The following is a 10600-nucleotide window of genomic DNA, read 5'->3' as shown; positions in this document are numbered from 1 at the left end:
ATCGAAAGATAATATATATATAATTATGATATAACTATGATTTTTTTCTCGGAATTATCATAATTTTTTTATATAAATATATATAAAATATAAGGAAAAAAATTAAAGGAAAATATGCGATGGGCTCATAGGAACAATTGAAGAATGAAAATCAAATATCCCTACTGTTTTTCAAAGAGAATCAAAATTCAAAAATGATATTCTGAATATTATGAAATGTGTGTGTGTGTGTGTCTATATATATATTCTGAATTGTACTTTAACAAAAAAGAAAAAAAAGCGTTTTACGTTTTTTAAAATATTTAGTGTAATCTTAATATTTAGAAGCACGAGTTGAATAAACAATAATAAATTCGATACTTGACATTCTCATTGTTATTAAAATATAATTCTCTAATGATATTTAAATCAGTAAATAGATACATTTCTGTTATATATATAGATACTTTGATAGAATCGTTGAATATACAAGAAATATATACTTAAAAATTCATCATTAATCATTAGATTTAAATCAGAAACCACAAAAAGTATTAAAAAATTATGTCTTCTATAAATTAAATGGATTGTGTACATTTTTAATTTCCATATCGATATTTATAAATTTGAAAATTTCACAGCTTTTAATAATCTTAGAAATATTTAGATAATCTTGTTTATTATATTTACAGAGAGATATCGTAATGATGAAAATTATTTTTTCTTATGATATATATATATATATATATATATATATATATATATATCAAATATATATATATTAATTCGGTTAATTTTATATATATATATATATATATATATATATATATATATATATATATATATCAAATTAACCGAATAATAATTTAATAAATTTAGATTTAGAATAGATTTTAGATAAGAATAAATTAATATAAAAAATATTTAAAATATTTACAAAAAAAAGTTTTCATCTTTAATTTAAAACTTGTGTTTTGATATTTGATTTCCACTCTTCTTAGGGGACATCTATCTTAAAAATTAAAAAGTATTAATAAAAAAAAGTCCATACGTCTCTCCTATAATTATATTGATTGGAGATATAGCCAATAAATTATAAACAATAATATCGCTAATGAATATGAGGTTATTCTTATTAATGGTCTAATGTTGGATTTTGTTCGATCGTCTTGTTCGTAATCTTAACGCTTTGAAAAGACGGTAAAGAGTCTCCTGTGGATTATGATCCTAAAAGAGCGATGTTATAGAATTATTCTATTTTTCGGCAGGATCGCAATTGATAAATCTATCGAGAAATCGCGAAACTAGAATCGCGGAATCACGTTATACGCTTCGTCTTAAAACGAAACATAATTCGAATCTTAATGATAATGTAAGGATTGATATGGATTTTTTATAATCAGACTATTTTTTGTCATGGTGTAATAAATAACAAAGTAATTTATCATATTAGATTTTGATCGCCCAATTTTGTTAAAATCGAATTAGAATTGTATTCAATACATTCGAAGCTTTGTTTTAATCTGTATTAAAAAAATTTCATAATAATAATTGAATAGTATCTCATAATAAATAATGATAATATATTTTCAATGAATAAATAGAGTTTAGAAAATCATAATGACACGCGTCAAGCGTTTTACTGTTTATCAAATTATAGTTTTTTCCCAAAAAACTAAAATCTTATTAGCATCATTTAACAAAAAGTATACATATGTAGTTACATTTATAATTAATAAGATATTATATAATTAATTTCAGGAAAGTATATTGTATTTTCAGAGTTCTAATTTAAAATTAAATTATTGAGATATTTATATATTTATGTGGCTAATGTCAAAAATGTGTACGACTAAAAAATTTGTATTGTCCAAGCTCTTGTTCACTTTTTTTTATCGTTAAAACACACGAGGCCCGATCGTGATAGCATTGGTTTTCGAGTTAATTCTTGAGATAAAATAGTCAATCAGTCAATAAAGTGAACGTTCCGTAACTTAGCAAGTTACGCGAAACTTGATCAATCAGTTCAACTGTCATTAGAATTAACATTAACACGTTCAATGCCGCATGAATTTTAATTTTTCTGGAAATGTAATTAGGAATTGTACATCGTAAAAGTGTAAATCAAATTTAAATATCGTTCTTCTTCATACGTATATACACATTTTTAAGTACAGTTTTATATATATACCACTGAGACATTGCTCTTCGACACGATTGCCGCGACATTGAAAGTATTAAGAGATTACACGATGTGGACACACGTTTATGATCGAGAAATGAACGTGTTGACTCGCTCTCGAGAGTGCGATCAAGATGTGCACTTCGACCTTCTCGACTATTGACGCAAAACAGTAGTATGAATGATATGGGGATGATGATTCAGGCGATGTCGTGAAAGTCAGCCGAAGAAAGTTTCGAACACATCGTCATTTCACTCTCGAGTTTAACTTATATCGTAAATAATGGCAGTTTATCAGTTTTTATATAATATAAAGTCAATGATCAGTCAATAGAGAAGGACTTTGTGTTTCTTCTCGTGGATTTTTCAGTCAATTTGCACGATTAAAGGCATAATACCTTTCTTCCATTCTCGTCTCCTCATAGATCAGACGTTAAAAATCGCTCTTAAAACATGTATACATTCTTTTGATGGAATAAGTAAGAGCAAGTTACTTCGTATGTAAAAATGGTTCGACAGCTGATTTTAGACTATCGGTAAACTTGCTGAGCGCGGTGACGAGACGGCGAGTATGAGAATTTTTTTTATTTGACTATTTCGAGATGAGTAATGTAATAGCGAGGATGATCGTCGCTAGTATCCAATACACATTCATATCATTCTTCGAATAAACGACTTACAAATAAAAAATGCGAGGTCTGTGTCAAGAGTATATATCGTAAACTATCAAATCGTGGCTTGTTCGTATTGGCCTTCTATTCGTTCCTGTTATACACGCACTAGCGTACGAGATACGTATCGCGCGTTTCTTTCGTTTCATCGCGTCTCCCTAGCATAGTCGGCGAACATAATAATAAGCGAACGACACGAAATTGTTCTATCGATCTATAGAAGTCCCCTTAGTGACTTCTATTAGACTCGGGCATGTTAATTCGAAGAAAAATAATCGCAACAGAATATCATTTGTCGACAAAGACGATTGTATTCGCGTCCTCAATAATAACGAATCGTTTCGGGGAAAACCTATGTCTATTAATATTTTTAAATCACAGTCAATTTAACAGGAATGGGCATCATGAATAGCAATAAAAATAATAATAATAATAATAATAATTAATAATAATGAACGAAAGCGTCACATGTGACTTTATTTTAATCGCTATTACTATTATTATTATTTTATCGTTTCCGTATACTATGTTGAGCGTCAAAAAAATGAACAAATCCATGTGTATACCGCATTTATCTTATCATATATTGCATGTAATCTAAGCGATTAGTTCATACACAATAGCATTTATTTGCCAACTTTAACAAGTTTGTCTACTTAGATTATATGTAAAACGATAATGTAAATTCCATTACACATGGATTTTGCAACTCAATATCAGTTTATAGGAATGAACAGAGTAAATCTACAAATCGATATGCTCTTCCGCGAGTACTTTTAAATCGTGTCGTGATTCAATCATAGAGAAGAAAATGGCTTCAATTGGTTACATGTCTTTGTAATCACTGGATATAAATGAATATCACTGGATATAAATTGTAATCACTGGGTCAGTTTATTTAAGTAACCAATTAAAAGTTAATTCATCTCTAAGGTTGAAAAGATAAATTGCGAAATATGATAGTATATATATAAAAAGTAAAATAAGCTTTTAAGATCTTTGACAAATGTTTAGCGAAATTGAATTCAACAATCCTGTATTGTATTAATGTAATTGCATTAATGTTCGTTAAAAAGCAAATGCGAACCATGTTAGGCAGACAAAACGATGGTAGAAAGTATCGATGCAAGCTCTAAGATTAAAAAATTTCTAATTATCTTATGTAACGAAAACGCAATGAGCAAAACTAACAGGTTTATTTGTATGTTGTGATGTATCTACAATTATTTAGACTCGAAATGTGCATTGTTTACTAATTCATAAAGTTAAATATGCTGTGCGCAACGAAAATCTATGATATAATCTAAAAATCACCAACTATATGTTCTTATTGGCATTTTTTTAATCAGTTATTATTTATTCTTAAAATAATTCTTAATGGATTTCATTGTAATTGGTTGCAGCACTGCTAAAATAAAACTAAAATTGATCAAATTTTTTTAATATCGTATATCAAATTATCAAGGAAAAGAAAACTGAAGAGGTAAAATAAAGAAAGCAAGATTTCGAATCGTTAAATTCATTTGGCACAGATACAATCGACATTTTAACATACTGCAACTATATTGGAATTACCTATCCTATCAGTTTTTCACGTATGATCCTGTTCTCTGTTTAGGCGATATAAAAAAGATAAGTCAGTACACATGTCATGTAAATATTAATAGTAGTATGGGGGAACCCTTAAAAACACATAGTAATCGATTACAGTGAATGACACGTTCGATTACTTCTAGACCGATCACGCGCGAAATTACAGCTAAGAAAGTTTTGCAAGTTTAATCGTAATAGGTCAAGCTTTCCCTCATAAAAATTGTCACAATAATCGAAGATGGATCATTATTAGGGAAAGCAAACAGAAAAAAACTAACGATAGAAGCCGATCTCCGCGATATAGGCATCAGTCAGTGTATATACGAGTTAACATAAAACGTTAACGATGTAGACATCATATAAATAGAGAAATTGGCCATCACGGAAAGTAAAATATACAACTATCGTAATGTTCAAAGAACAATCAAATCTTTCGTATCATATCCCGCTATTTTCTTTCTCTCGTTATAATCGCTGAAAAGAATGATAGTTTACGAACTGCATTTTAAAATAGCGCGTCACGTTTTTGACACGTAGTACGATTTACGTAAAGTATATGGAATCAATTTATATCAGTTTATACCTGTGAATAAGTACTTGTGGATTAGGGTTATGTATGTAGGACTTCTTAAACTGTATAAGAACAAAGTTAAGACGTCGCCGCTACAACTACAGGAGGAACAACGTCAGGTTCTCCAGCACCGTCGACTACAGTAGAATCGACGACCTTTTTAACTTTTATGGACTCCGCACTACTTTCCGACGAACTCTCAGGCTCACCGTTTTGCGCTGCCGCTTCTTCGCTCGTCGTCTCCTTCGACGGTCCTTCGTTCAGTCCATTACTGTGTAATTTGTCATCCAACACTGGCACATCCGTATTTCCGTTTTGCGCGGTTCCATTGAGTTTTTGCTTTTCCGAATCCACTATATTTTTGTCTTTCGTATCCACTACATTTTCTTCTTTCACTGTCTCTTCATCTTTTGTCTCCTGTTTCGTAGTTTCATTCTCGCGTTTTTCAGCGTCAGTGACCATCGTTTCCTCCGTTTCTTGGGATGTCTTTTCATCGATTTTTTCAGTTTTCGCGGCTGTTTCTAAACTTTTTTCTGCGGGTACATCAGCCGGCGTTGTTACTTCTTTTTTTACATCTGTTGTACTAGTTGTTGCTTCCATTTCTGTTACCGTAGTGTTTTCCACAGCTGCCTGTGTAGTCTCCCCATTTTCTGCAAAGTCTACTGCAATCGGCTCTAGATTTTTTATTTCTTCTTGTTCATTCTTTGTTATATTTTCGTTTTCAGATGTGCCGGAAACTATCTTTGATTCTTTTTCCTCTTTTTCATCCTTTTCTGCTGTTAAACATTCTTCAAGTTTATCCACTGTTGTGTTGTCACAATTTTGTGATTGCGGTTCAATATCGTCTTTTTTATCATTATCAGCCATTTGAGTTTTATCAATAGGTTCAACTTGTATATCTTTCGCAATGTCTGTTGAATCTTTGATTTTTTCTTCGGAAGACGTTGGAGTACTTTCAGATTTTGATATAGACTCTGATATGGATACATCTAGGGATTTATTGGCAGTGGGAACAATTTCAGTTGTAACTGTATCCAAGTTTTCTTCAGTCTTTTCTGGTATAACAATTTGATCACTTTTTTTTGTGGCTAGGAGTGTAGTGTCATCTTTCATAGTTTCTTCTGCATTTCCAGATGAGTTGTTTGTATCTTCATTCATATCCTTAGGTTTGACAGCAGATTCTTCTGCTTCTGCAATTGGAGTCTTTTGTTCAGAATTTAAGGGATCTTTTTCAATAGCCATTGGTTCTTCTTTTTGTGGCGAAGAAATTGAAGTATCTTGTGACAATTGATTCTTTAGACATTCTGTTCCTTCTGATTCAGTCTCTTCTTTCACATCTTCGTTTTTTTTAATGTTTGGATCATTAATGTCGGGTACTTCTACATCTTCAGAAGTGTCCATTGGCTCACTGACGTCAGTTGTATCTTTGTCAATTTTTTCATTTGTTGTTTCTAATTTCTGTCGTTTTGTAGATGTTTGAAATGTTAAATCCAAAAAGGACTTGATAGTTGTATACATAATCTTTTCTTCATCATTGAGGGCTGCATTACCCTCACGTACTACGATAACTGTTGATAAACCTGCTTCCTTGGCAGCTGCAGCTTCTATCATTTAAAAAAGAAATAGAATGAGCAAAAATAAATTTACAGACATTGTCTAAAAATATAATGTAGTAAATCTATATAACAAATCTATACAAAAAATCTCCGTTTCTTTCCTACATTTAGAAAGAAAAGAAATATACAAACCTTTTACAACATCAGTGAGGAAAACAACATTGGATGGTTGGTCATCAATTTTACTTAATATATTTTTATAGCTATCACTTTCTTGCTTGGCACCTACTTCTGTATCAAAGAAACCACTGAAATACTAAAAAAAAGAGAAAAAAAAGGATAATGTTATATAGTTCTAGTATCTTACTCAGATATCTGCAGTCGAATATCTTTAATAGTGCGTGCATTGTATTGTTGTATAATACCTTAAGCAAATCGCCATGTATAGAATGCCCAAAAAGAAGTTTTTGTGCCTCAACACTGCCACTTGAGTAGACATATATTTTTCTGCCATCATTTTTCCAAGATTCAAGTGCTTTAGGAACATCTTCATAAACACTAAACAAAATATGCTCTTGAAGCTTAACATTATAATAATTTCTCTATTCTTTTAGCTAATTTTTAGCTATTATTACTTAATTATTATTAAAATTTATTATTATATTTATAATATAATAGTTTTCACAATCAATATCAATTTAAGAATGTTATTTTAGGAAATTAAAGATAGAAAAAGTTATTTATAAAATAATGTCTCATACAATAGTTGCTTAAGGAAAAAAAAGAAAAAAACTAACAATGACAATGTACAAACAAATTCATAAATTAGGATAATCTAAAATATTATAGACAGAGAAAAATATCATAGAATTATAAAATACAAGCATCACATAAAATCTATTCTTATTTATGTATGATCTTTAATATAACATAGACAATATCTTATAAAAAATAAAAAAGTAAAATAACTGAAGTGAGCCCAAATATTATGTATGTTCACCTCACTATTTATTAAAATATATTATGTAAAGCATGTAATAGAAATTTATATATAAATATATATAAATATAAATATATAAATATATATGTGTGTGTGTGTGTGTATATATATATATAATAGACAATGTCATTCTTTGTTTTTGTATCTATGATACTACTTGTATAGACTTTTAAATTCTAATATTTTATAAAAAGATTTTTATACATAAATTTTATAAGAAGGCAATATGATCATAAAAAATCAATCTTATTCATTGTAAGTAAAAAAAAGTTAAAAGAAGAATAAAATAGAACAACTTACTGAGCTTTAATTGCGCCTGTTTTATATGCTTCACGCCACATATGTCCTTGTAGTTGCTTTAATGCCCCTGTTTTACGATCGTTATCCATTTGCCACAAAACATTTTTCAAAAGTGAATCTTTTTCTTCTTCAGGCTTATCACCAGTAATTGCTACAAAGCCATCTAATTTATCATTTTCATCCTTTTTTGCCTAAAAAAGCACATTGATAGACTATTGATGATATTGATAAAAAAAAATATATAAAATATAATAAAATACTAAAGAAAATAAATCATGAAACTTCAAAATTTGTTTGCATTAGATCTAAGTCTAAAATAAATTTAATTATCTGCGCATAACAGAAAAGAAAAATATACATTATATTAAAACATATATAAAACAAAATGAAATATCAAGCTTCATATTAAGGTACAAAGAAGTATGCATAAATTAAGAAAAAAACATCATTCCTGCACAAAAAGATAGTCTTTAATATTGTTAGAAGGATGGAAAAGGATAGGTACACTTTGATTCTCATTTGTGATTGATAGCAAAAATCTTCATTACTTTATAGTAAGAATAACTTGAAAAACAATATAATCATTCAATAATTTCTTTAGTATAACATAAGAAAATCTTCTGTATTCAGTATTTTATGGTATCTTCTAACAATATTATTTCCAAATAGTATTTTAAAAACATACAAGTGTTTTCTTAAAGCTTTCACAATCAACCAGTCATTTGATCAGTTAAATTGATTTTCTCCAATTAATTAATTGATTTTCTCATGTCTTAAATGAAAATTGTTTTAACACATTATTTTATTAAAAATATTAAATTTTATTTAATGAAAAAGAATTAAAAAAAAAAAGAAAAAACATACACATTTAAGAAAAAGATTTTGACACATGATGTGAATTATGACTACTGTATTTTTTTCTTATAACATAGATTTTCAAACAAGGATACATATATAAAAATATCTTTTTGATCATTTCCTTTATAAAACTGGTTGCCAGGTCTCATATTTATTTTTTTAATTCCGATCAAAATTGTATATTTATCTGTCCTTTAAACTCTGGTCAAAATTTCATAGTTACCTGTTCCTTTAATTTCTCATAGTCTTGCTTAAACTCCTCATCCTCCCATTTTGTCTCAATATAATCCTTCAAATTCTGGCGCACGTAAGGAAAGAGGTTCTCCTGCAAGGGAAACAAGCCGCGCATAAGCATCAATCGCCGTCGTGGCGGAAGAATCACGCTCGCTGAGAGAAATCTCGTTGTTCGGTGGCGTCTCGGCGCGCCACGTCAATATACATTCGCGACCGATATCTATTAAAAGATGATAGTGTTTATTTTCAAGCTCGATTTTTCGACCGTCCGCTGTTATGGCAATCCGGGAGGGGCGCGGGTTCGCTTCTCGTTAAGGGAAAATTGTCAAGCTAAATTCTTTCTCGAGTCGTCTCTTATTCACAAAACACGACGGCGACGGTGGCGGTGGCGGCGACTTGCCGAAAACTCGAGCCGGCACACCGCCCAGACGCGAGGACAATAACCCGCCGTGGAATTCGACCGTATATATACTCGCTTTTCCGCAGACATCCGGACGATGAGTCGGGATCGCGCGAACGACCGCCACCGCCACCGCCACCGCCATCGCCATCGCCATCGCCATCGCCGTCGTCGGCGTCGCCGCTCGCGGAATATCCGTCTGCATAAATTTGGCCGTCCAGGGAATCGAGCGAAACGGCTGCGCCGAGTTTGCGAGACGCGCTCGCGTTATCCGTGCCTTATCGCCTTTGTGCTCTTTACCTTGACGAAGCTTATGCTCGTGGTGGTGCCCTCGATGTCGACGAGCACCGTCCTCGCGGTCTCATCCTGGTCCTGGCTGCGCTTTTCCCCGGCCATTTTCACAAACGACTCGCCCACGACCGTAGAATTAATAACGGTGTATCTATATATATATGTATGGTGTTCCCCCTCGGTTAGGTTGGCGCTCACGCTGTGTATGTCGGCGACGATGCGTTCCTGTTGGGAGCCGGCGAACGAATTCGCCGTTGGCCGTGCGCCAATGTGTGCTCGCCGGAGTCGCCGGTGTATGCGTGCGAACTCTTGCGAATCCCCCTCCGCTCGCGGCTCGCGCCCTGGTGTACCCGGTAACCAAGTCCGTACCCACGAATCTCGGGTGCCCGGATTTTCGTCGGAACTCGTCGACCTTGGATCTCGCGGAATATAAAGCTCCAGAGATATCTAAAAGACGTTTTCAAAGAAGGCTTGAAAAAGCTGAAAATATTTCTTTAAAAATCCTTGCGACAACTTTTATATATTTACGTTTTATCCGATGAGTTACCATTCCATTAAATCGTATAAATATACTGCTACACTTTATGATTCCAACTAGAGTATTTAACCTTTTAACCTCGTCCTTTTTATATTGCTTCATATTAGTAGAATGTTTGTTCGTTGGAGAAAATTGATGTCCGCTCTGTAACTGACGTGGGTGAAAAATCAAAGCCTCAATTTCGGGGAAAAACGCCGGGTTTTGCGGCGAATCGCGACAATCCTGTATTAAATACAAAACCGCGGCCGTAGATACTCGCGATCGCGCGACGGTGTGAGTGCGTGCCGCGAATCGCGCTCGTTCCCCCTCGACTTCGTCCAATCAGCGATCTCGCCATCGCGAATCGGTGTGCGCGCTTGTGTGTGCCCCGTATGCCACCCTTGTGAAAAATTTCACGCTGCTGATGAATCCTGTGAAAAATGGCTTG

At 32.4% G+C, this 10600-nt stretch overlaps 1 protein-coding gene across 1 annotated transcript; it reads right to left on the bottom strand.

Moving 5' to 3' along the window:
* Positions 1-4335: 4335 nt before the first annotated feature.
* Enoph (enolase-phosphatase E1) lies at positions 4336-9947 on the bottom strand. Its single transcript, XM_083108757.1, has 6 exons — positions 9645-9947; positions 8934-9035; positions 7853-8043; positions 6978-7110; positions 6745-6868; positions 4336-6600 (listed from the first exon to the last, which is right to left on the bottom strand). Exons 1-6 carry the CDS (start codon positions 9738-9740, stop codon positions 5075-5077), a joined length of 2172 nt encoding a protein of 723 aa, XP_082964883.1. The 5' UTR covers positions 9741-9947; the 3' UTR covers positions 4336-5074.
* Positions 9948-10600: the final 653 nt, after the last annotated feature.

The sequence above is a fragment of the Camponotus vicinus genome, unplaced genomic scaffold (genome assembly GCF_025532165.1).
Source record: "Camponotus vicinus isolate PSW18456_S1 unplaced genomic scaffold, iyCamVici1.0 SCAF_9, whole genome shotgun sequence".
NCBI classification, from domain to species: Eukaryota; Metazoa; Arthropoda; class Insecta; order Hymenoptera; family Formicidae; genus Camponotus; species Camponotus vicinus.
The sequence above is the reverse complement of the archived record's forward strand: the minus strand, read 5'-3'. Positions and strand labels throughout refer to the sequence as shown.